The sequence below is a fragment of the Passer domesticus genome, chromosome 11 (assembly GCF_036417665.1).
Source record: "Passer domesticus isolate bPasDom1 chromosome 11, bPasDom1.hap1, whole genome shotgun sequence".
Taxonomy (NCBI): Eukaryota; Metazoa; Chordata; class Aves; order Passeriformes; family Passeridae; genus Passer; species Passer domesticus.
This window is the reverse complement of record NC_087484.1, coordinates 3489610-3514676: the sequence shown is the minus strand read 5'-3', so window position 1 is coordinate 3514676 and position 25067 is coordinate 3489610. Positions and strand designations below refer to the sequence as shown.

Here is a 25067-nt window from a genome sequence, read left to right as displayed (position 1 = left end):
CTGGAAGAGTTAAGGACCTTTTGCACAATGAGAACAATAGATGAATCAAGGCCTCTGTGCTGCATGACGTGGTGGGTGCAGATACAGTGGTAGCACGAATTTTGGGGGGGCTCCACTGGGTGCAGCTCATTCACATCCCTGTGCCTCTGGCTGGGCGTTCGTTGAGGCTGCGGTGCCGAATTTCTTTAGTTCTCATTTGATGTGATGGACACAATGGAGTCTGAATCCTACAGGGTTGAGACCATTACCAAATGAGCCCCTACTTCAGTGTGGGTATTATGTCCTTGATAAAAATCCTGTAGGAAGTAGTTAAGAGAAGTCATTGTCTGAGAGCAAAGGGCAGCGTAATAACAGTTTGTAGACCAAATGGTTTTCCATGTGTGTATTGCTGTAATTACTCATTTAATAAGAACAAATGCACTTAAATTGCCGTATGACCTTTCTTTTCATTGCTTTTCACCCTTCACATCAGTCAATAACCTAGTTCAGCAGGGAGGTGATATTGCAGACCACTCTTCAGGTCTCCAGCTGAAGCCCCTTAGGTTCCCATGTATGAAATCCATACATTCAGTGAAGCAATATGGCTTCCAAAGGGGTGGTAGTGTGTAAAATTAATTATGCATGTAATTTTGACTTTAAGACTTTGAATGCAATATTGGATGTAATTTTTTTTTTAAGAATCCCAGATCCGATTTTCAGAGTTTCTTGGCCCCTACAGCTTCTGTTAAAAGGCAGTGAGTTGTTTTGCCTAGACTACATACATGATTGGAAACTTGAGATGAAATAATGTGTGAGAAAATTTGGAATGGGTATCTAAACTTGCCTCTGTTAGAACAGTAGTTTTAGCAGGATAACAGGAAAATCCCATGCTGATGGTGCTGTAATGTCCCACTGATTTCTGAGTGGAATTTTCTCCAATGCTGCCTGAATGTCTGAAGCTAAGCAAGATATAAAATACAGAAATCACTTTATTCTGCTGGGACAGATGCTTTTCAGATCTGCCTCCAAGAGTCTGCCCATGAGGAGCTTTCATATCTGATCTGTGTTTATAGCTTGCATTTGTTTTGGTCCTTTCAGAATGAATGGCAGCCACTTTAAGGATGAAAAAGCCATGGTAGCCAGCCAGAACTCGGATCTGCTGGATGACGAGGAGGCAGAAGATGAAGTAATGATGGATGAAGAGGATGAAGAGAGCGAGGTGGCAGGGAAAGCAGTCAAAGAGCCCGCGACGAGTGACATGCACGAGGGCACTCCTGAGGAGGATTATGAGGAAACAAGTGCTTTGGACATGAACTGCAAAGCTTCCCCTGGCAGGTTGGTTCCTTCCGAGTATTGGTGTGCCCGATAGGCGGAATGAAAACAATAAACCATACAAGAGTGCCAGCACCAAACCGGCTGCCGTGGGAACCGGTCCGGAGCAGCCGCTTCCCACTCACAATAGCAACGTGCGTCTGTGTTTGGGTCAACACCAGCCCTGCTCTCAGCCTCTTCGTGCAGTCTGGAGCCCTTGTTAGGAAAATTGACTGTGCTTGGGGAGCTATTGTGAGGTTCTGGGTGAGACAGGAAGCAGGGTGAGACAGTTCCATGGGAGAGACGTTATCTGCTCTGTGAACCGTCCTGGATCCCTCATAATGGCCTTGTGAAAGGCTGTGGAGACACCATGGGAGAGACAAACTCTCCCTCCCCCACCCAACAGCCCTTTCTTTAGAGCAGAAAAGGGAATTCTTTTTACTTCAGGATCGCCATTCCATGAGGCAAGGTGGTTTATGAATTTGAAGAAGGGTGAAGTTACTCAGATGTGTAAATCTGAGAAGATGAGGGCATGCAGAGAGGATCATTTAATTGGCATTTAAAACCTCCATGGTGTTTTTGTAGGTATAAAGAAGAGGAGTATAATAAGACTGGACTTTCAGCTTTGGACCACATAAGGCACTTCACAGATAGCCTCAAAATGAGGAAAATGGAAGAAAATCAATACAGTGAAGCTGAATTGGCAGCTTTCAATGCTTCCCAGCTGCCAGAGGACCTCAAGCAACCATTGTACAGGAAATCCAAATCCCAGGTAAAAGCTTAACTCAGTTAAAATATTACTGTCACCAAATACCCACAGGATTAAGCTGTTAGTGTGTGGCAGGCAGGGTTGTTCTAGCTTTGTCAGACAGGGCTGTGCTCCACGTCCACAAACCTCAGCCTCACCCAACATCCCACTGCACCCCAGAGACATGGCAGGGCACTCTGGTCCCTGAGAACAGAGGATTTCCATACTTTTTTTCTTACTTTTTATACTATTTTTGTTCTGCCTGCTGCCCCCAGAAATGCCACAATAAGAACTAGTCCCACTCTGCTGACACTGATGCTGCAGAGTTTAGCTGCAGCCTCACAGGGATGTGACTTGATCTTCTGGCTGGCTTGGCTTTTTGGTATTTTTTTATAGCCTGATGGATGGTACCACCTCTAGGTCCTCAGCATGTTTGACAAACAGCAATAACTGAAATGGTATCCTTGTGCTATTTTTTGCCGTTTTCTAAACATTAACTAATTAAAATGGGGTTTTTTAGCCCCTTTGGAAGATTCCTGTTTTAAAAACTGCAGAATATGCATGTAGGAAAGGTCAGCAAAGGAGACTGTTACATTTGGTGAAATACAGGACGAGACAAGGGATAATGTGATTCCTCAGCCTCTTGAAAAGAGACTCCGGTGCCAAGAATCTGAAGGCAAAGGAGACTTTGGGACCTTGTCAGCTATTAAAGGTTTCTCTGATCTTTGTGAAACCAGATGAAAGCAGAAATTATTATTACTATTAGTGAGTCAAAAGTGTCAGTGAAAGGGTTGACAGTGGTTTTACCTAAAGCATTTTGTTGGGTTTTTTTCCCTAACTAAGCTGAGCCCAGGGGCTGTAGCCTGCCTGCAGCCTCACGGGTGGCGCGGGTCCAAGCTCAGGTCCTCACCACGGGAGTGTGACCTCCTTGTCCTTCTTCTGTCCCCATCCAGGCCTATGCCATGATGCTCTCTCTCTCCGACAAGGACTCCCTTCATTCTGCATCCCACAGTTCTCCCAACATGTGGCACAGTATGGCGAGAGCCGCCGCGGAATCCAGCGCCATCCAGTCCATCAGCCACGTATGACAGTGCGGAGTCGTTCCGAGGATGGGACCAAGTCCAAACCAGTAGCATGGCTCTTTCATATATGACTATTTAAAAGACTGCTGAGCAGAATGCCTTATAAATCTGCAGGGTCACTCATTTAAAGTCCGGTGACCTTAAACGGAATAATTTTAAAGAAAAAAAAAAGAAAGAAACTATTTATTCTCAATATTTTGTTTTGCACAGCAAAGGCAGCTGCTGACTTCTGGAGGATCAATGCGACTTTAAAAAAATAAAAAATAAAAAATTGTTTCAGTGGATTATGTAAACGGGGCCGGGAAAAAGTGTCTTCCAGTTCACCCGGCTTTGAGGGGCAGGGGCAGAAGGGTTAAGACTGCATTGATACACACATGGGCACTCCTTTAAAGTAGGAACTGAATTGATTTTCTTTTTGTATAAGATAGTTTGACACAGGATTGGGAACAGTTGCTTTTATGTACAAATTTCTTCATTAAAGCTTTATGCATTTTAGCCCTTCAAAGAAAGAAAATAGTTCTATCAAATGCACACTATCCATCGTAAATGTAGAAAGAAGTAACAGGGAATATTTTGTTCTCTCCGTAATTCTTTTACCTTCTCAACTGCATTGTTTAAAAAAAAAGGAAAAACAAGGAGAAAAAAAAAAGACAGATAAAGAAAGAACTCTGAAAAACAATACATAAGAGGCTTGTGTATATTGTAAACTATGAATGTTCACTACTCCAAGAAGCTAAATCATCCAGATAATTCCGTGAAAGCACCGCGTTCATCGACAGCACCACTAGTTCGAATCATTGTAAGGAGATTTTTTTAATTTTCGACAATCATGTCACTATTTTGTTGTATTGTTTCCTTTCCCCCTACCCTCTTAATTTCTCCTTTGTGTTGTGTGTACCGTGTATTTATTTGTTGGCAAACGATTGTTTGTTGATTACAATAGCACTGTTCCTGTAACAAACAGCACTGCTCCAGTCCCCCGCTGCGTTACGATGTAAGGCACCCATGTACTTCCAAAAAAGTGAGGTGAACTGATCTGTGTATATGGGAGTGCAAAACAGTGTTTGAAATTTTCTTACATTCCTCTTTTTTTTTTTTTTGCCTTTTAATGAACTAAATAACTAATAGATGCGACTTAGTTTTGTTCTGTTTTTTTTTTTTGTAATACAGTAAATTGATTCGATTGTATAAACAGTTATAATTTCTTCATGAAAGCATGATTCTTCTGATTAAAAAAACTGTACCCAATATTTTATGCTGGTTGTCTGCGAGCTTGTGTGATGTTATGTTCATGTTAATCCTATTTGTAAGATGAAGTGTTCCAAATTTATGTTTTAAAAAAATAAATAAATAACGGAAGGTATTCAGTTATTTTTGGGGGTTTTTTTGGCCTTTAGTGAGGGACCAGATTTATTTTTCCTTTTGTTTATAATCTCATTTTGAAATAATCGGCAAGTTGAGGTACTTTCTTTAAATGCTTTGTACAATGTAACTGTTACGCATTTCAGTACATTACTATGGGAGGATCAACTTAAAAAAAAATAATAAAGGACTACAAAACTGAAGGGATCTATTTCCTTTTTGTCTTGGTTTTGTCTGAGTTGGGGCAAAAAAAGGGAGCATTTCCTCTGCAGCAAAGATGGATCTGTGGGGTCATGAGGGCAACCAGAGGATGGGGCACTGGGAGGTGTCTTGGACTTGGCCATGAAATGTGGGACAGGAGCCAGAGCCTCTCAATAGACTGACTGTTGGAGGGGTTTAGTGAAGTCCTTTGAGTTTCAAAACACTACCTTGGAAAAGAGGGATATTTAGGTCATTTCACAGAAGAGGTTGGTGCAGTGTCACCTTCAGAGGCGTTTGTGGAGCCCTGCGTTTGAGTTTTGCCCGCCTGCTGCTTTTTGGAAGAAGGGCTTGGCTGGTGCATAGTGAAATATTTACTCACCAGAATGATCAAAATCCATGGTTAAGAAGCTAAATGAGCCTCCAGCTGCATAAAATGAGCCTTCTAGAGTCTAAAAGGGAAAAAAAAGAGAGCATTTTAATTTGTGTTCCCTTTGAAATCAGATCCGAATCCCTGCTTCTGGACAACCTGTGGAGGAGGGATGTAAGAAAAGACAGCATTTACCCAGGGAATGCCCATCTTGCTGATCTTATCAGCAGAGAAGGAAGGGCTGAGATGCTCCTCTCTCAGCCTGTGTCAGTGCCCAAAGACCTCTCATAGCTCATAAGATACTTAATTTATATTTCAGAATAATTCGTATGTGTCATTTTGTCTTCGGCCCAGGTGTGGGCTTGTTTGGTTTGCTCCTTCAGCTTGAGAGCCTTTTGCACGAGTTGGTGGCAAGCCGAGAACCTACGCTGGAATGGTTTTCATGCAGGAAGCCAAAACCCCACCAGGAAAAAAAGTAAATAGATGAAAAAAAATATCCTGTGTGCATATTCTTGTGCCGCACTGGCCTGAGGCAATGGCCACGTACATGCAGATAATTGCATAAATAGGCCATTATTTTTAGTGCAGTTAAAGTCACTGTGAAACTTGGTTTTAGGTTTCTGCCAAATACAGAGAACAAATAGATTAATCAAGTCAAGTTTTATCTGCAAACAGCTTTCCAGATCGTTTTCCCCTTTAATTTGATGCAATGACAGTTCTTATCAGCTCTGCCCTCACCTGCCCTAGATGAAAGAGGGTTTGGGAGGTGGAGAAAGGGTGGGACAGTGTCCCCTGGGTTTAATGTTCTGGGTTACAGTAGCACACGTATCACAGACTGTCAGGAAAAGTACTCCTGGAGCCATGCTCAGGGTTAGTTCAACCTGCCCATAACCAGGTCTGGTGACCATTAGGGAGCCACTGCCACCAATCCCTGGGCTGATTTTCCCATTAGTTGTCTGGAACTTGGTATTTTCTTGTCACAGTGTCCCACTCAGCAAACCATGGGGTTTGATGGGCAGAGGGGACAAAGTGTTTTTCTGTAACATCAACGAGTCCTTCAACTGCATGTGGATCCCTTACCATGACCTTGATTTTCACTGCCTTGTCTCAGTACCAGAGTTGTTTGCGCAGAGGAATATCTGAAAAGCAAACCCAGATTTGATTACTCATGTCATTCCCCAATAAACAAAGAAAACTGGATCATTTTTGTCTTTGTGTCATACCCTCCCCAATGGACCACACAGGTGCAATTGTCCAGATGCAAGCAGATGCTGAGTGAGGATTGATGTTTCTGGCTTTCTACTACAGTGATTTAATTTTTTCTAAGGAAAAAAAAAGTCAATACTTTTCAAAAATCCCTTCAGTTTATTTCAGCATCATCCTACCATTCACCCCACTGTAGCACTTTTCTGTAAGTCAACAAATCATTCCCATGTGATCCAGCAGCCTTCCTAGATGGAGGAGCTGCACATTACCCTCTCAATTCCTATCTACAGAACTGAACAAAGCCCCAGCATGACAAGATGATTAATCAATATTTCACCCTGGCCCAGCTCCTCAATACCCCTGTGGGTCTCAGTCGCTGTTCCCGTGTCAGCTGCTGTTTCCAATGGGTACATTTGTGGAGTAATGGGAGGGGAAGTTATTATAAAACCATTTGCAGGGCTGCTTTTGCTCAGCTATTCAGTTTGGCCCGTTGCTCCACGCATGTTTTGAACTTTAAAACTTTCTGTCAGGTCTCTCACACGTAGAGACTCACTGTGAGCTCCTGGATGGCTCCACTGTGCTCTCTCCCTTCCAGCTATATTTAGTTCCAGTTGTGGTTTTGTTGCTCACTTGTAGAGTGGTGTGGAAAACTCAGTTTTAAAGATGCTTCCAGTAATGATTTAAACAAAACAAAGGTATCCAGCAGCAAACAGAAACCCCTTTTTCCATGTCAAAGCCCATGTTCCTTGCCAGGACTCCAGTTAGCAGGAAAATGTTTTCTGCAGCCTGGCCAAAACCACCTTACTCCCATCCATTGACTGGCTCTGTAGGTCTGTGAGTACACCTAGCCTGGGGCTGGCAAGAGCCAAATTAATTCAGCTTCTGTTTCTGTACAGAAAATGGTGCCAGCTTTAGGAAAGGCTCAACTTAAGTTCAGAGTCAATTAGGGAAGTCTGGGGAGATGGTGAACATCAAATAAAAAGTAAAAAATAAATACTGTTTACACCTTCTTCTCCATTATTTTTTTTCCTCTGGTTCAGATTTATTTGCTGCTAGAGGAAAACAGTTTTCAGCAAAATTATCGCAGAATTTAGATTTTAACAAGACTAACATTTAGATAATCCCTGGAAAGAGGCCCCACTGCCACACAGTGATCCAGGAAATCATGGAACATCTTGCCAGCCTTTATCCCAAAACCTCTGCCTCAGCTTTGCTTGGGGCTGGTTGCCCCACTAGGAACGAACACAAACCAGACTGAACACGGATCCTTTTGCATGATGGAAGCAAAGCCTGCTTCTTTCTTTGATCCTGCACATTTTAAAGGCAATTGAAGCTATTTGTATCTATAAATCCATTTGGGGATGTTTGGGGAACCTTTTATTATGAAAGGTGCCATGGAAATATGAAAGTATTGTGGTACAATGAGCTTTAGCAGTCTAAGCGGGGGGTCTGAGAGGAGGCACCTCCAGCAGGCACTTGCCTTTTCCCTGCTTTATTTTAATACTAATTAATTCCAGAAAAGCTGGAGAAATTTGATGAAATGCTACACTTCTAAGAAAAAGTTTTGCCCAAGAGTCTTCAAGCAGGCCTCCCAGCTTGGGAGGGTCTAGTGGGACAAGAGGGTTAGTGGTGATTTTGATGCTTAAATTATCAGTAATTAAGAAGTTGATTTTCGGGGATTGAAGAAAATTTTAAACAGCTGCTTCTTGCGGGCCTTTTACTCCTCATTTTCATTAGCATGTGCTAAGGCAATCTGGAAAATATATTTAGATCCATATTATGCTATGTCAAGACCTCAGCATCTGTACCTTGGGGCAGATACATGTGAGATAGCCGAGGGTGGATGTGCCAGCACGCACATGTGGAAGCGTTCAATTTGTAATCTGATTACAGCCCCAGCACAAAGCCCGCTTGATACCTGTGGCAGGCTTGTTTCATGGTGAGCTCAGAAAACCCTCCAAGACCATGTCATGTTTCACATCAGCAGCCAACTCAAACCAGAGGAGTAGCGCTTTAATTCCTGGGGAATCTCTTTCAACAGGCGCGTGTCAGCCCCAATTAAGGTCCAGGCTAATTGGGGGAGGTGTGCAGCGGGGTAACGTGGTCCTGCAGCAAAGCAGCCCCTTTGTCCAGGCCACGCCAGCCCGTCTGCCTTCCCGAGGGTGGCCACTGGAGGAACTCCTGCTAGAAAAGCTCCTGGGAAAGTTCACAAGGAGGGAGAGATTTCAGCGAGGATAAGAGAGCTCAGGGTGCTCAGCAGCAGCTCGCTGTGGGGTCTCCTGCTTTAGAGCTGCCATCAAAAGAAAGGTGGTGAGCTGCCTTCTCCACACACAAAGTGCAAACCTGACCTCAGCATCCTCCAAGGATCCTATCTCATCTCATTTTATCTCATCCACACATCTTTCTCCACTCCCAAAATAACAAAAGTTTTTTTGACATCTGAAGTGTTGATACATTAGAAAAAAAAAAATAAAATTCAGGCGTGAGTTGGGATGTTAAAATTAATTTAAACATTCAATCTCTCCTGAATTTCAGAGGGATTTATGTGAAAATCTCAGCAGACTCAGTATCAGGTTATCCATAATCCAATTTGTAATCCATTTATTATCCATAATCCAATTTTTACTTTTTATTAGATGTTCACCATCTCCCCAGACTTCCCTAAAACAAAACCTAATGGTCTAATTCAAAACTGATTCCTACAAATATTTGAAGGATTTTGATCTTCCTAATTAAGGAAGAACATGTTTTACTGTACCCAGCTGTTTCATAGAGTCATACAATAGTTTGGACTAGAGGGGCCCTTTAAAGACCATCCAAGTTCCAGTTCCAATCCAACTATGCCATGGGCTGGGACACCTTCCACAACCTGGCCTTGGACACTTCCAGGATCAGGGCAGCCACAGCGTCTCTGGGCAACCAGAGGGCCTCACCACCCAGATTGTAAAAAATTCTCTTTTATGTCTAAATAGATCTTCTTTTAGCTTAAAACCACCACTCCTTGTCCAGCTGAACAAGCCCCATTAGAATCTGTTCCCTGCCCCTGTGGCCTGTTGGGCACCACTCTGGTGGGTCTTCTCTTGAATTCTTCTCTCATCTGAGCATGGCCAGGAATATTTTCTAGCACCCAGCCTTGGGGTCAGGTCTTAAGGGAGGAAAATCTTTGCCAGTCTCAGACTAATGAGAGGTGGACATGCCTACCCTTCCTCAGGAGGCCCTCCCAGAGGTGTGAGGTCCAGCCAGCTGCAATCACACTGGTGTAATAAAAGTTTGGTTCAGAAGGATCCACAGCCCCTCTGCTCTGCGCAACCACAAGCCACAAAACACTTTGCAATCCACTGTAACGAAGGAGAGACCGTTATTACATTTAGACTTGATTCCCTGGTACTCCCTGGAAGCAGTTCTACTGTTTTTATTACTTAAGAGCTATTAAAACCGTAACCACTGCATGGAGCAACTCACTCCAGCTTTACACTTATCCATAAAAACTTGAATGGGAGATCAAGAACTACTTTTTGGACTGAACATCCCATCAGCTGAGGAGTGCCAGAGTCAGGTCTGAATTTGTCCCTACCCTGGCTGAGCATAGGGACCAGGCTGAGAGGTGCTGAAGGGCAGGAGCATGGCTTGAGCTGAGTTTTTCCCCGTGCTTTTCTCTGCTGCCTGTAAGGATAGACAGGGAGTGGGATGGCAATGACCTCCCCTCCCCCTCGTGCCAGCCATAAGCCAAGATCTGAATATGCCACCCTCTGTTAGCTTAGGAAACAGCAAAGTGGGAGAGAAGGCCACTGTGTGAAGAATAAAGTAGAGCAGGAAGAGGGACTGGGGTAAGCCCCACCCAAAAGAAACCCCAACAAAAATCTTGAGCCACCCTAAACTTGTCATGGTGCTGGGGGAAAAGAAGCAGGAGTGGGTAACCAGCAGTGTGGCACAGAGGCGTTGATCAGCTCAGTCATCTCTCAAAAAAAAAATCCTTCTGAAGCACAAGTGCAAGACCAAAACAACCTGACATGCTGTAAGGGAAATGGCACAGCCAGAACCTGCTATGGAGGAACTCCCCATGCTGCTCTTTATGCTGCCCAGATACTGGTGGGGTGTAACACAGAAGTCAGCTCAAACCCTTTCATTATTTTCAGGGGGTTTTATTACAGAGTTGAAAAATCCAGCTTTCTCAGCTCGCTGCTATTCCAAAGTATAACTTACTCCTCCTCCACTCTGCCACTGAATTTTTAATATTTCCTCTTTGGAAAATGTCAGGAGTCTCAGCAGGGTGTGGGTTTCTGCTCCAACACAGCTCTGCCAGGGGTGAGCGAGGCTGAGGTGCCTTAGGGCAACACTTTGCCCTTGGAAGATAAATTCTACCTACTGTCCCCACAGAACAACAAGGGAAAAACAAAAAGAAGCATTTTCCCAAAACCCGAGGAACCAGCCTCGTAAATTATCCATTTGTAATGTTTCTTCATTTCAGCTGAAACAATGATGCCAGTACATTCTCTTTTAAACTTTGTATCCCAGTCCAAGTGGCCACCTACTTTGTTGTCCAAATTTCTTGTGCAGTTCCAATGTTACAATGTGTAATCTCAGTAGGGTTATCAGTTATGTCATGCATTATACAGCCTCCAATCAGCGTAGTGGGAAACAACATTTTCATTTAATACCAGGAGAAACAGTGGAAGTCAGCGATTGATACCAACACAATGATGGGAAAAAGTGTCCAGAGGTGCTACTCACATAATCTCACTTTACAACATCTTGAAAATTCAATAGAAAGGACTTTGCTAACAATACCAGAATGACATACCACTGATTATTGTTCCTAAAGCTCTTAACAATAAGAAAGCTCTCTAAATATATCTCAACAAAAAACATATAACAGTTTGTTTTTTTTTTTTTTTTCTTTGCAAAGCACATAGTATTAGTCAACAATTGTTGTGTGGCGTGAGCCCATTAGGGCTGTTGGCTGGTAATGTTCTGGGAAATGAGCTCTTGAAAGATCTTTTTTCTTTTTAAAACATGCCTAACAATTGTATCTTAAAACAATCCTGGATCAGCAAACTGCAAGGACCCACTCTGACTTATTTTCTTAAGGATGAGAAAAGAAGTAACTCCGCTTGCATTTTATTCACTGGCTTCAAACAGCCATGAGAAGTGAATTTGAGCTCAGAGCAGAAATGAGAACCTTTTTAAGGACCAACTCCTTGGTGTCTCTTTCCCCAGCAGCCCATCCTCAGTGTAAAGTGACTTTCAGAACTGTGGTTAAATTGAACCTTAAATACACTATAGTGTTTCCCTCAGAAAGAAACTGGAAATAAACATATTTGCTTCTAAATCCACACATTAGGGGATGAACTAGAAACCCCTTAGGAGTCAGTGCCTCCTACTGAAGAGCCCTGAAAGTAACTCATTGCTCAGCATCTTCCAAGAGCAGTACCCACCTTTGGGGCTATTCCTGCTGACCCCAAAGCACACAAATGAAGACAGACATAGGAATAAAACCCTTTTTTTGCATTGCAGCATCGAGCCCATGGCTATGTTTCATCACTGTGCCACTGTACAAAGCTTTCAGTGTGTACAGTCTTCCAGAAACTTGTTAGTCAAGATTAAATCATAATTTGAATTCCTTTTATATGGTTTACATTTCAAAACCAAATTGAACCCTTACATGTCTTACAGATCTTCACTGCATTTATAGCCCCAAAAGGCCAGTGAAAATCCCTAAAAATCATTAGCTGGAGTAAACATTGAATCACGTTACAGAGTCAACAACAAAGAATTTTTGAATGAAATAAATGTGTCGTGCTTGAGGACATTGAGTGAAATATGCACTGGATTTTCTTTTATTGCATGCCCTTAGTCTCTCTGTTTATTATTGAAGTGGTTAATAAGCAATTCCTAAAACTGATCCAGAAGGTGTCTTTAGCAGCCTGACTGTCAATCCATGCCATCCAATATGTTTTCCACCAGCCTTTTGCAACCCCAGTTTGATTTCACCTTAAACACTCTTTGGAATGATTATTTTTGTTCACTGAACTTAGACATCAGTTGCAGAGATTCAGTTAAGATTTGTTTGTGGTCAATATAAACAACATTTACTGGCTACAACATATCTCAGGAGGAAAAATTTCAACTTCTGAAAATATTTTAGGATGATCAGATGAAGGGAATTGAGAAAACTTAGTGAAAATTTAACTTGAGCACTGGCTGCTTGGCACTGCTTTTCCCGTGGTACCATCTGTTATTGCCTGTTAATCCCCAAATTTATTTAGAGGAATAGATACATCAAGTACTTCACTTGGAGGATTTTTTTCACTTCCCCACCAAATACTATGGGTGTCCTTCAAAGCACCTTCTACTACATTTCATAGCACCTGGTTATTGACCAACTATCTGATTTCTCTCAGTTGAGCATATTGACAAACCTTTTTATTAAGTTCTGAATATTAAGTGTTTATTAAGTATAAAGCAAGATTTTGTTTCCTTACAATTTCTCTGATATTTAAGTGTAGACTTAAGTAGTGGTATTCCTACAATGGGATAACTTGAATGAAACCTCTGCTGAATTAGGTTGATTCTGGCTCAGGCAGGACTTGAAATATCCCTGGAGTTAAAGTGGTTTCAAACTCATTTTGCTGCTTTTCACTCCTTTCTGATTTTATGCACTTACAACACTCACACATTTTATATAATAATAGGTACTTACATGTAAGTATTGCATTTAATTGCGTATACATCAATGTAATTTGGAGAAAGTGCTCACCTAAGGGACAGAGGCCACCACAATGGCTGTAAGTGAGGAGGGGACTTCAAACTCCCCTGGCTGAAAGGTGAGGGGGTTCACCCACCTGTCCTGGGTGTGTGTGTTCTGTCCCAGTGATGGCAGAGCTCCTGGTTCTTGGTCTTGGTTTTGAAGTCAAGGGATAGGAAACTGCTTGAATGGCTGGAGCCAGAGCGTCTCTGCAAGGGGCTGCAAAAAAGAAAAAAACACACAGGTCTGTACTGCTGGTTAATTACTTTGTTGTTTTTTAACTTTACTTTTTTGTTTATTGTTAAGGGTTTTTTTTTATTTCTGTTGTAAGTCTCCAACTTGACAGTACCTGGGAGTGCGCTGCTGCTGCAGGGGCTCCTCACTGGGACCTCAACGCCTTTGAGGCATTTGCTGGATGGCAAAGCACTAAAATCCCTTTGAAGACTCCTCAGCCTAAGGCCCACTGTCCCTTCTCCTCCTCCTCCTCTTCCTTCTTCTCCCAAGAGAAAGTCTTGGGAGCAAAGTATCTCCCCAGGTGATGGAGCCCCACCTCAGGGACACCCCACAGCTGAACCCGAAGAGCCAAAGCCCCTTTGCTGAGGGTCCTCACTGTGCCACGCAGGGCACTGTCCCCAGCCTGGCTCAAGCACAGCCAGGCCATGTCAGGAGGTGAGCAAGGCTCTGTCAGTGGGGTGGGACTGAGCCTTGGACATCCCAGCTCTGGGCTGGGCACGCTGCCCCAGACTCGTGCCCGGGAGTCGCTGTTACATGCCTGTGAAAATATGTACCCCAGTAACCACACAAGTAAACATGTGCCTCGTGAACTACATGATTCCTGTGTGATCTGAGGTTTCAGGGGATTTCTGCATTTTTTAAATACTATCCGTGTTTGAAAGTATTGTCCGGGAACATTAAGAATTTTCTATTATTTATAATATTTGTTTTCCTTTCTTGATAGCACACCCCAAACCTTGTGGTAAAAACTGACATAAGCGTTGAAAAAAAAGAATTTATAACCAAGAGTTTAATATATTCTGGGAGTGCAGCAGTTCTTCACAGGAGCACCAGAAATGGATAGACTTGATGATTTTAGAGGTCTTTTCCAACCTAAATGATTCTATGGTTCAATAGAATGTGCCCTGGCGGGGACAGCAGCAGGCAAGAGACCCCCACAGACCCCCTCCCTGTGCCTGCTTGTCTACACAACATTTCTTACCTCTATCATTGTATCTAACATGTGAGAAATAAAGTGTGGGGTACTTATTTCAGCTGCGTCTCACGGGGCAGGCGCTTTGATCAGCCAATGCCTGACTTTATTATTCAGCACACAGGAAAATGGACAACTCAACTTTCAGACTTTTAGGTACAGAGCTGCCGCCGTGAAAGGGCAGGCGAAGTTGCCAGCAGTCATTAGGCAGCCTTTGGCTTTGAACAAGAATATCCTGAGCCAGGGGACAAACTCCCCCATCCCCTGCTCCGTGCAGCATCCACAGCCTGCATCCATCCCTGCACCACCAAACCTCGCAGTGACTCAAAACAAGTAGCGCGGGTTTAGCTAACCCCGGCTTGGCTCGCATTTTGCCTGAGGGGCTCGAGGCGAGGAGGGAAGTGCGAGCAGGGCTTTTTCCCGGGGCGCCGCGGGTGATTCGCGTCCTCCTCCAGCCCCAGTTGCCGGCTGCTCTCTCGTGGCTGCGCGGGGAAGTGCTCACGGTCCCGCCGCTCACACCGCACCTCTTCAAAACAAATACAAGCAAAGGGCCCGCCGCCAGCTGCAAATCAGGCTGATGTCTGTAAAGTCCCCTGTAAGAGGACTTTTTACAGCCCAGTACCTCAGCGCTACCACAGCTCCTTTCTGTAAAGCAAATTCAGTTTTTTTTACTTAATTTTTGCCTGTTTGAGAAGCCGAGAAACACCCAGGAGATAAACCAAGGCAGAGGTACCAATTTTGACCTCTTTATGCTGGCAGTTAGCTGGTAGGTACTGTTAGGATTTTGGAATTCAGCTGTACCTTTTTTTTTTTTTTTTAATATATGTTAGTCTGTGGAGCGGAACGCACGAGCCAGACCTGAGCAGTGCGGAAAGCCTGTCTTGATTCATTGCACTCATATGATTTTGGCTGCAGTAAATTCACTCTCCTGCTACAGCATGCAATTTGAGGGTTTATTGAATGCTGGCACAACCAGAGGGGAATCATCAAAGTGGAGATAATTGCAGGGCTCTCGCTGCTTCCGCTGTCATTGCTTTACCAGCTATTGTCTCACTGCTGGGGAGAGCATGGCCAAAGACCTCTCAAAAGAAATAAAATAGTAAAAAAAGTCAATTTTATCCCCTCTTCTCTTTCTCTTCCTTGTGGTAGGACTTACTCTTATATGTGATTCTTTACAGCCTCCAGGAAGTTTTTGGTTTCTTCTCCTATTTCACTATCCCTTTATTCAGCGCTGTCTCTGAAAAACATTGTTCAAGATCCTGTCCTTCTTTTGTATTGTTAGCACCCAAAATCTTGGCCTCTTTCTGTTTGAGATGGAAACCTAACACATCTTCTCCAGCAGCAGGAGTTTGGCCAGTGGAATCCCAGGAGAAGGTTTCTGTTCACCTCAGCAAGCACCAGACCAAGAGGGAGAGCGTCTTGTCCCCGCAGCCTTCCCTTGCTATTTGTCTTCCCTGCTCTCCCTCCACTTCAATTCCCCTCAAAATCGCCTGGAGATCATTGGCCAGTTCAGCAAAGACAACTGCTCCATCACAGCCGAAATCTGAGCTCGCACATATGGTTGAAGTTAAGCTAAGGTCTTCTTCCCAGAAATGCTTTGTGAAGTTCTTCTCCAGGCAAGTCTTTTCCAGTAAGATAGTGTCTCCTCGCCTGCTATTTTGCTTAGTCTCGCTTTCTTTTATCTTCCTTGTTGAACTTAAATGTCGCCATTCACTGCTAGCAGATGTGGTTTGGGATTCCTACATTCTTTTATGCCTTTATTTCAGTGCTTTCATCACATCTTCTCTTTCAGCTAGGTGAATCAAAGGCCTTTCCATAGTCCAGTCAATGCAAGCTATACATGATGGCTTGTTTTATTTGGCAATCTTCTCCAGAATGTGATTCATTGTCTGCAGGTGATTCATAGTTAGGAAATTACTTCTGAACCCTGCCAGTGCTTGTGGTTGATTAAAGTTCAGAAGTCCCTGTAGTCTGTTCACCAGCGCTTTTTTGTCAACTCAAATATTTGTGTGCAGTAAAGAACAGTAAAAAGTGGATGTGCTACTGACATGAGCAATTTACTTGAATGTTTGCATCTTTAGAAAGTTCTACCAAAATATCTAGAACTGGCATGAAACTGTTTCACAATGTCTGACTAAATGAATCACGTTTTACAAATAAATATCTGTCAAATCGCTCAATTACTCGAGATCCAGTCATTAAGCAATAAAATAAAGCAGTAAATAGGAGACATCTGCTGCAAAGTGCTACAGAAACATAAGCATCTTTCTCAAATTACCTTCTTTGCATTTTGGTATAATGATTCACCAAAAATGTCTTACCCAGGGCAATCAAATGTCAGAAAATTGTCCACCCCCAAAACAATATTGGCATAGCATAGTTGGTAACTTACCCAAATACATCTTGGTGGAGGCTGCCTAGGAACTGATCAGCTGAAGTGATCACCATTATTGGGTGAGCTCAGATGGTTCAGGGTGCTGAAAACTTGAAAGAAAAATAGCATTGGAAGTCATTGCTTCTGATCTTGAATTGATTTTTTAAAAGATGTAAATGCTGCCCTTCTTTTGAAAGATAATATTTCCCATAATGGCCAAGAGAGAACCCAACTTTCTCTTTGCATCAAAGGTGCTTTATGTCAGAGGTACTTGTAGGAATAATATTAAAACTCAAGGCATGGAAGGTCAAGGGGCTTGAAAACTGACTCTCTAAGGATCTCCTGCTCAAATCCATTACAGCAGGAACTGAATCTCAAAGGTTGGCTACTTCTAGGGAGCTGCAGCCAGACAAAAGTGGGGATAACAGCTCATGACAGTCAGGCACATCCACATCTGAACTGCCACTTTCCCCAGAAGAATGAGGGGCTTTTTGGCAGCATCATCCTACAGTGTTGACACAGAAAATGGTATTTCCAAGAACACAAATCAATTCAAGTACCTTTTGGAAAGGCACTCAGATAACAGCAAATTTATGGACTTGTAGCCTCTTCACTTTGCTTTCGGGCAGCTCGGGCTCATTGCTTCATCAAGAGTGTCAGTTTGCAGAGCAGTGCTTGATCTGCAGTTCTTTAAGAAAGAAAATATTTTTAAAACTTATCTTGATAGTTATAGAATTTCATATGAAAGATACATTTTTCCTGCCAAAAGATTCCTACAATTCTCAAGGAGCACTTCAAAACTGGTAGAGCTGGACTGACATTGCATATTTTACTGGTAATGGAGCATAATAAAAACAGAAATGGAAAGAATAATCAAGTACCCAAAGCTGCATTATCAGAGAAGTATCAGCTCCTTTCAGACTTTTTCCTGGATAACATTTCAGCACCCGCAGCTCTACCTAAAATTTGGCTCATGGATTATGTTTAAAACTGAAATTGTGTGTATTAAACCCATACGTAGGCAGGTTTCTGTGTTTAACCCAAAATTCTTCTCTAAACAAAGTCTGTAACTTCTCCATGCTTCAGGTCACAACAGTTTCTCTGTACATATCTCCAGATGGAGATGGTTTTTGCCAAAATTGAGGTTTTAAATATCTATTTGGTGACTTTAATTACTTTTCACAGTTCTCACAAGCATAAGCAGCTCCAGCAAGTGCAGTGTCTTTTAAAACTTCTCCCACTGTGCTTGTTCAGGCAAATATTTCTGCTAAGTTCAATTCCTCCCAGGGGAATTTATTTTGGAGAAGAAATAGTTAAAAAAATTCCCCCAGGATTTGACTGATTATATGTCAGCAATTTAGTAAGAACATTGGGACATTGTGAAGTTCAAAATCAGATTTAAAAAAAAATCTATAAAACAGGAGGCTGAGACTTCAGTTTTCCATCTCATCCAAGAAACTGGGTCTAGTATAATTTAAATATAGTTGTTTAACAAGTAGGAGCTGAATGCTTGACTTAGAAGACATAGAAATGCTCCTGCTCAGTGGAGGTTTTCCAAAAGCCATCAGCTGCCACATGCACTTGCAGGTCTCACTGGCTCAGCAATGCTCCAGGTTAGATTTGCCTGCTGAGATCAGCCAACAATGCTCCTCTTTTATAAAAACCTACAAGCAATGACAATGAATTTGGCATTTTCTTCATCAACAGTGCTCAGCTTTGAATTCTTGCCTCTTTTAGCCAAAGATATTTGGCTTGGTTGCTGTTCCTCTTTGACAGCTTAGATATCCGTGCACTTTGCCTTCATGCAAACATGTGCTTTTTATTTTAGGATAGGCAAAACTATGTCCAAATGGTAGGGAAAATATATCCTCCTGCATCCCAGGATAAAAAGGATGGCAGTCGATTCAAATTCATGTCCACTCTTCCATGACAAGTGCATCCACATCTAGCTGATAAATGTGTTTATTTCCAGTGTTCCTCTATGGTTCAGATGTCAAGAGAAGGACAAACTCTACCATGAGAGGCAGAAGGACTTCCAGGAGGAGCCATGCTTCTGGCTGATCTATTCCTGGACAATATTTTTAATTAACTTGAAAATGTCCAAAACAACAAATGTGTCTTTCAAGCAGAACTCAAATGACAAAGAACACAAAGCAGTGAAACACACAACTAGTGTGGTTTTGCACCTTTTCCTGAAAAAAAAAAAAAGCAGTGCTTTTATTAAACTGCAGTGCTCTCAGTTATGATGTAGAGACTCAACACACGTGGGGGACAGAGAAGAGGTAGAACAATGCCTTTCTGAAATAAACCTCCCTGAGTGAGGGTCATGCTGGATCCCACTCAAAGAGAAGACAAATGCTGCTGGATCCAGTGTCCACACACATTCCTGGCTGTCCAGCCACCAGAAGATGGTGGGGAGGGAGGCTATAACGGCATTAGGAGTTGGCTGGTCCCATGGGAGGCTTTTAGGACATATAAAACAAATTTTAAACAAGCAATGAGCACAAGCACTAACATGGTGAGAGCCCTTCTTGAAAGCCTGAAGAGGCTCCTTGGAAACAACAACTCTTGAAGCATTTACAAATGCTGCCCCATCTGTAAACACAAGAAACATCCTTAACATAAACAGCGTCCCTCACTCTGGAAGTGTGAGGAGAAATGAACAGGAAGCAGGGCAGCAGAAGGAGGAATAAATCAGTGACAGACTTTTATGAAATAAGACATCTTGGTCCTTGCGCTTATACGCACACACCAAAATCGCTTATTAAGTCCACATGGATCCAGAGAGCTCTTTGGGAAAGACAGCCTAAAGAGAGGAGGAACATGAAAGGAGCATCCAGAAACAGATGGGACATGAGGTTTTCAATAAACCTGAACAGTGAAGGGGATCTCACATAGCAGCAGCTGAACTGCCTCATGCTGTGAGCCCATCAGGTTTCACAAGCTTAACAACACTGGGCTGACTCTGTACATGGGGATGAGAATTTGCAGAGGATAAATCCAGCCAGTTGTGTGAGGCTGATGAGCTGTGTGGTTCAGCTGTGAGGATGTTTCCTCCAGGATAATGCAAGGTTCCCTTGTAGCTCATTGCTGGAATCAGCAGCTTCTCACAGGGATTTGCCAATGTATCTTGCCCGCTCCATGGTTAATTAAAGGATCATACAATTCCCTTTCCTGTTCTGTGCCCATGCCAGAAATTCTTGTTCTAAGCCTGGGTCTGTATCTGACTTAGAAATAAAAATTTTAAAGAATCCCCAGCATCTGGTAGTATTCCATAGTTATTATTTGTGTTATAGGAAGACCAACAGATCCAAAAATGAGACAAAAGCCAATATGGTCATCTCTGTACCAATATACTGTAATTCTTCTTATCTTGGAGAACTTACAAAAATAGGGAGAAATGGACAGAAATTCAAACACAGGTAATTAGTATTGCAAGAGAATAAACTCTTGGTTTCTTGATATCCCCTATATTTTCCTGTCCATCTGCCCATTCATCCTAGACCTCCTAGAACCTCCTCATGACCACTAGAAGATTTTTTTTTTTCATCAAGAGCTGCTGTGGTACTGATGAATTATTTCCTGGGATAGAGAAGAATGGCTGCAGACAGAAGATGCCCCCAGGTGAGATCAGATTTCCCATTTAAAAGCTTTACATGTCTTCAGTCCTGACATGACACCAAGAGACACCAATTAAATGTGACACAGCAGATAAGACAAATCTATTGTTATCTCTAATATGTAACAGGAACTGGAACATAATTACCTGAATCACATTCACCCTCACTCTGAGGCTGGAGATTCACAATCAGATTCACTTCACAGACCTCCATCAAGAGTTTGAAAAAGGCACCTTTTAAGAAAAGTTGATTTTTACAAGAACACTCTATTAGACTACAGATTAAGACAGGAAATTAGTACCTAGGGTCAAATCCTTTTGGTACTCTTTACCTTGGAAAGCTCCCTGATTTATATCTCTACTCTATAAATACAACCTGCTCAGCAGGTGCCAGCCTGGGCAGGGCTGGACTGTGGAGGGTGTAAATCAGGACAGGATGTGGTGCATCCTCTGCATCCTCTGACCTCCCTGGGGATGTGGGTGGAGGTGTGGGCTACAAGACAAGATCCTTCATCTTGGACTCCAGGGAGTTCAGGGCAGAAATAAGAGCCCAGAAATGAGCATCACGGGCACAGAAGGTGGGGCACACGTATACACACTTAAATAGATTTTCTCTCCCATTTAGATTCACAGTGCACATGAATTAAAGGGAATCCCAGTAATTTGCAGACATTCCTTTAAGCAGAATCAACAGTCACCTGCCTGGCTTGAGCAGGAGAAAGGTGGACTTTCTCCTGACTTTATCAGACATTATCAGCCCTTACCATGAAGTCCTGACTCACAGACTGCATTGGTCCTGCTTTTCCATCTCTTTTTGTGCCATGAAGTCAGTCCCTTGGGATGAACAAGGGATGAGCACGGTGCTGGGCATCTCCTCCTTCTCCAAAAGCTTTTCAGGACCCACCTCATCATCCCATGTCTTTTTGGGAAACAAAGTGATGTCAGTGGTTCCACCACTGCTTTTTGCCATGATTTTGGGCAATCCTGACCCATCTGGAAGGGGGGAGGTGATGCTAAAGCAAATTTCCTCACATGCAAACCAGAGCTGAGGTCCCACCATGAGGAAATCCCTGAAGAGCTGGAGCTTTGGTCCCAAGCCACCCTTAAGAATTCAGTTTGTGAAGTCTTGGCTGAGTCAGACTCAGCAGTGCCCTGCCACTTGCAGGAGGCATTGGGCAGAATGAACAGAAATTGCTCATTTTATATTTCTGAAAAGGTCTGTGTTGGTAAAGCTCAAGAATATTTTTAACAAAAGATGGCACTGCAGAAATATTTCAGACAGGAATTCTGTATCCCTTAATATGGAGCTACTTTTCAAGTCTGAGTGTGAGCAGGATTTATGGCAAGATTGTGCCTTCAACTATTGCTACCACAACTGCTGGTCCTACCCAGTCATTAAATACTGGGTTTTTGGAAGCACTAAGAGCCTTTCATAGTAAATAAATGTAAGTATCCTCAATTTACGATTGGAGAAACAAAAACAGAAAGCAAAGACTTTAGATCTTCCTGAGATCCCAGTCTGTGAAATGTCCATGCTGGAAAACCGCAACGCTTAGGGAAAAAGTGATACAGGATCTAAGAAAGCTTCAACTGTTTTATAGAAACATTTACACACATCAAAACATTTCATCCCAGGCCACTGCCACTGCAGGTAGCTGCTAATTAAGATCTGCTGTGCTGTGGCTACTGTCTCTAAAACTCTGGCCAGCATATGTTTTATTTCTCTTCTCTTTTTTATGTTTCTATGTTATTTGTTTAGCTTCTGAGCTTGTCTGATGATATTTTCAAAATTCAGTTTTATGTTTGAAGATTAAGGTTAATAAGCTTGTACAATATATAAAAAGATTATAATTTATTATTCAAAAAGTTTCCTGACAAGATGTCTACAAGAAACATGACCCAAACCACACCGCCTTGTAATAATACCTCTTAAAAATTCCTGACCTCCCACTAAACACTCCTGCAGACTTCCCTGCCTCACTCTTTTCTGAATATCTCATATATGTCCCCTGTAACATTACACAGGAGGAAATGAAACGGGAAAGTCATCAGCCCAGACTGACAAACGAGGGCAATTATCTACCACTAGGTTATTTTCTCCTAGTATTGACAAAAACCCATTTTTTTCTGGCACTGACGGGCTGGAAGCTCATGCAAACCCTTTCGTATCCCCTGTGCCACTGGAGGCATCTTCCCTTTTCTTAAAAATGGGCCACTGAGAATAAGGTGCACTGGAAAAGCAGAGAGGGTGAGGGCTGTGTTCAGAGGGCAAAGGGAGTACAGGTGTGAGGAACACCGGTGTGAGAAGCCCAGGTGTGAGAAGTAACAGCAAAACCATGAGGAACACGTTCGTTCTGTGGTCAGCCCCTTCTGACAGGGGTTTGGAGCTCACAAAAGCACACCCAGGCTCAGCCCAGGGGTGGTGCTGCCTCTGCCTGCCCCCAGAATCACTTCTCAGGACCAGCCACCAGCAGGTGACACTCCAGCCTGAGGGCAGTGTGTCCTCTCCCAGGGGTTTCCATGTGCCCACTGACCTGGCTCTCTCCTTTTCCTGCACTATACTACAAGGATGGACACCTTTTTAGCATCACCACTGTCCCTGTGTCCCCACAACTGCAGGTTGGGCATTTTGTTGACATAGCTGTTTGACAATTTGTGATTTGCTTAATTACAGATTTCATATTTGGTAATAGTAGCTTGTTTTTCTAGCTGGAGAATGCTCTTTTCCCCCTCATTTTGTCTTCCTGGGTGTTTTTTTATTCCTTGTGATAGGGTTTGGGAGCACTACTATAAGAGAGCTTTGTGTGAGATTGGTCCACATGCCAACAGCTACTCACCACCACTAATAGATTAAACTATTCGGGGATTTTAAAGCTTTTAACAAGACCTTGTCTAGACTGGTATTTAGTGGCAATACAATTAAATCATAGTGCAGAAGAAAAAAAGAAAAAGAGATTAAATTATTTTAATTACCTTTTGAAGCCACTTCTTCCCTGTAGAGGTCAGACCTTGATTTAAATTGGTGCACGTCAGGTGTTGGTGCACTGATGGAGCAGCAGTGTGAAGGTGAGAGGAATTTTGTGTTTGTCTATAAGACAGGCTAAAGCCTGGCCTATAACACAGCTATATTTGCAATAAATATATTCTCTTTTTTTTTCCTTGTTACAAACTTTGTCAAAGGGGTCCCTCAGCATGGGGCTGTCACTCAGGATTCATGTGAAATGTCCAGGATGCAGATATTGGGCATAAATATTCCTGGGATGCATGGATGGGTTTTCCATGCCTGTTTCCCCTGGGCATCTCCTCTCCCTTTTGTGCCACCCTGCCCTGGTGACCCTCAGTGTGGAGTGAACACCAACCATGTCCAGAGTGGGCAAGGGCTATATTTATTTATTTATCCATATCAATTTCTCTCATATTATCCTATTTATTGCTTCCCCACCACTCTTGGGTGGATGGCATTGCTTTGCTCCTTGGGCTTTTCCAGCCCTCTCTCCACACCAGATGCATCTCCAGTGCTGATAATCTTTCCCTAAACAATTAAACCTTCATTTGTTGCTTCCTTGCAACTCCACATTTTAAAACTATACACTTTTTTTTTTTCTGTTAGGTTAGGATTGCTTCCAACTTCCAATCCCCAATTTAGATTACACGCTCAGAAACTAACTCCAAACATTTACTGCGTTTGAAGGTCACAGTGCTATTGATTGATTTCCAGTTATAATGTATGTTGTCCTAACATGAGTTAAAAACATTCTGGGCTAAATCCAAAAATGCTGGGATCAAAGCATCTGGACTTGTTGCTTTCATGTTTGGCACATAAAGGGGCTGGCAGTCACCAATGTGGTCTTGGCTGGGCTATAGTTGTTTTCGTTCTCTGATGTGAAACAGTTGGGAATCACAGACCCTCCAACAGTTATAGTGGACTAAATAAAAATTGGCTTAAAAACCTGCCAAGCATTTGAAAGTGCCAGTCTCTAGAGTTTTTCACAACTTATTGGCTATGGCATGTTTTTCTTTTCATTTCTCTTGTGTTTTTTTTCTTCCTCTCTCTTTCTTAAGAAAGAAATTTCTGCAAAATTAGACTTTCAGTTGGGTATTTGAAATAGGTAAAGTCTTCAACTCATCAGACTCAATTTATCATCTTTGATCTGACTTCACTCATTCCTTTGGCTGCTCCATCTGATTTTATAATTAAAAAATAAATACATTTTTGCTATCGAACTTATCACATAAGAAAATAAACAAAGGCCAATTTCTTGGCTAGCCCGTTTTAGTGATATCCCAGCATTGCATCTGCATGTCAGCTTTTCACTTTCAAATTCACTTTAAACAGATTATTCCTAAAGTTTTTTCATTAGTCTCCCCTAAAAGTCTTCTATTTATATTTGCTGTTTATAGAATCACATCCAGAGGCCGTTGTGCAACGCGCTGCACAGAGTCAAAAGCCATCAAACCCTTGAGACAAACAATGGAAACGCTTTACAGATGGGAGCTGTTGTACAGATGGAGGATGGGGGCAGGAGGGACATGGAGGTTGGGGAGAGGAAGAATTATGGATGTTGGCCATGCTTGCGAAAGAAGCCAGTGGCAGAGCCAGCCACTTAACCCACATTCCCATCCAATTTCTTCCCTACTAATTAATTTTCTTCTCCCATCCTTTTAGAAGGCACATTATAATTTTTACCCCCTTCTCTCGCGTTTCTAAAAAAAAATTGAGTGCTGGCAATTGAAAAAACAGATTCTTCACCAACGTCATGCATTTTTTCAGTCGCTTTGGCTAATTTCTAGGAGCTCTGTGCTGGCCTTGGGAGTGATGCTTTGGAGAGGGCAGCACCAGGAAGGTCACTGCTGCCAAAGTCAAAG

At 42.7% G+C, this 25067-nt stretch overlaps 1 protein-coding gene and 1 long non-coding RNA gene across 5 annotated transcripts in view; one reads left to right on the top strand and one right to left on the bottom strand.

The window, feature by feature from the left end:
* Window positions 1-4689, top strand: part of MECOM (MDS1 and EVI1 complex locus) — a 309823-nt gene extending 305134 nt beyond the window's left edge. For all 4 annotated transcript variants that reach the window (XM_064385195.1, XM_064385193.1, XM_064385194.1 and 1 more), the window contains 3 exons: window positions 1078-1314; window positions 1876-2062; window positions 2992-4689. In XM_064385195.1, the coding sequence (XP_064241265.1) occupies window positions 1078-1314; window positions 1876-2062; window positions 2992-3126 (559 nt within the window). In that variant the 3' untranslated portion in view covers window positions 3127-4689. The remainder of the gene's footprint in view (window positions 1-1077; window positions 1315-1875; window positions 2063-2991) is intronic.
* On the bottom strand, window positions 3130-23837 carry LOC135278613 (uncharacterized). The gene is made up of 7 exons (XR_010346063.1): window positions 20349-23837; window positions 17143-17270; window positions 16601-16692; window positions 13099-13220; window positions 6131-6189; window positions 5063-5132; window positions 3130-3259 (listed from the first exon to the last, which is right to left on the bottom strand). It is a non-coding gene; the product is annotated as an uncharacterized LOC135278613 (long non-coding RNA).
* Between the last annotated feature and the right edge of the window lie 1230 nt (window positions 23838-25067).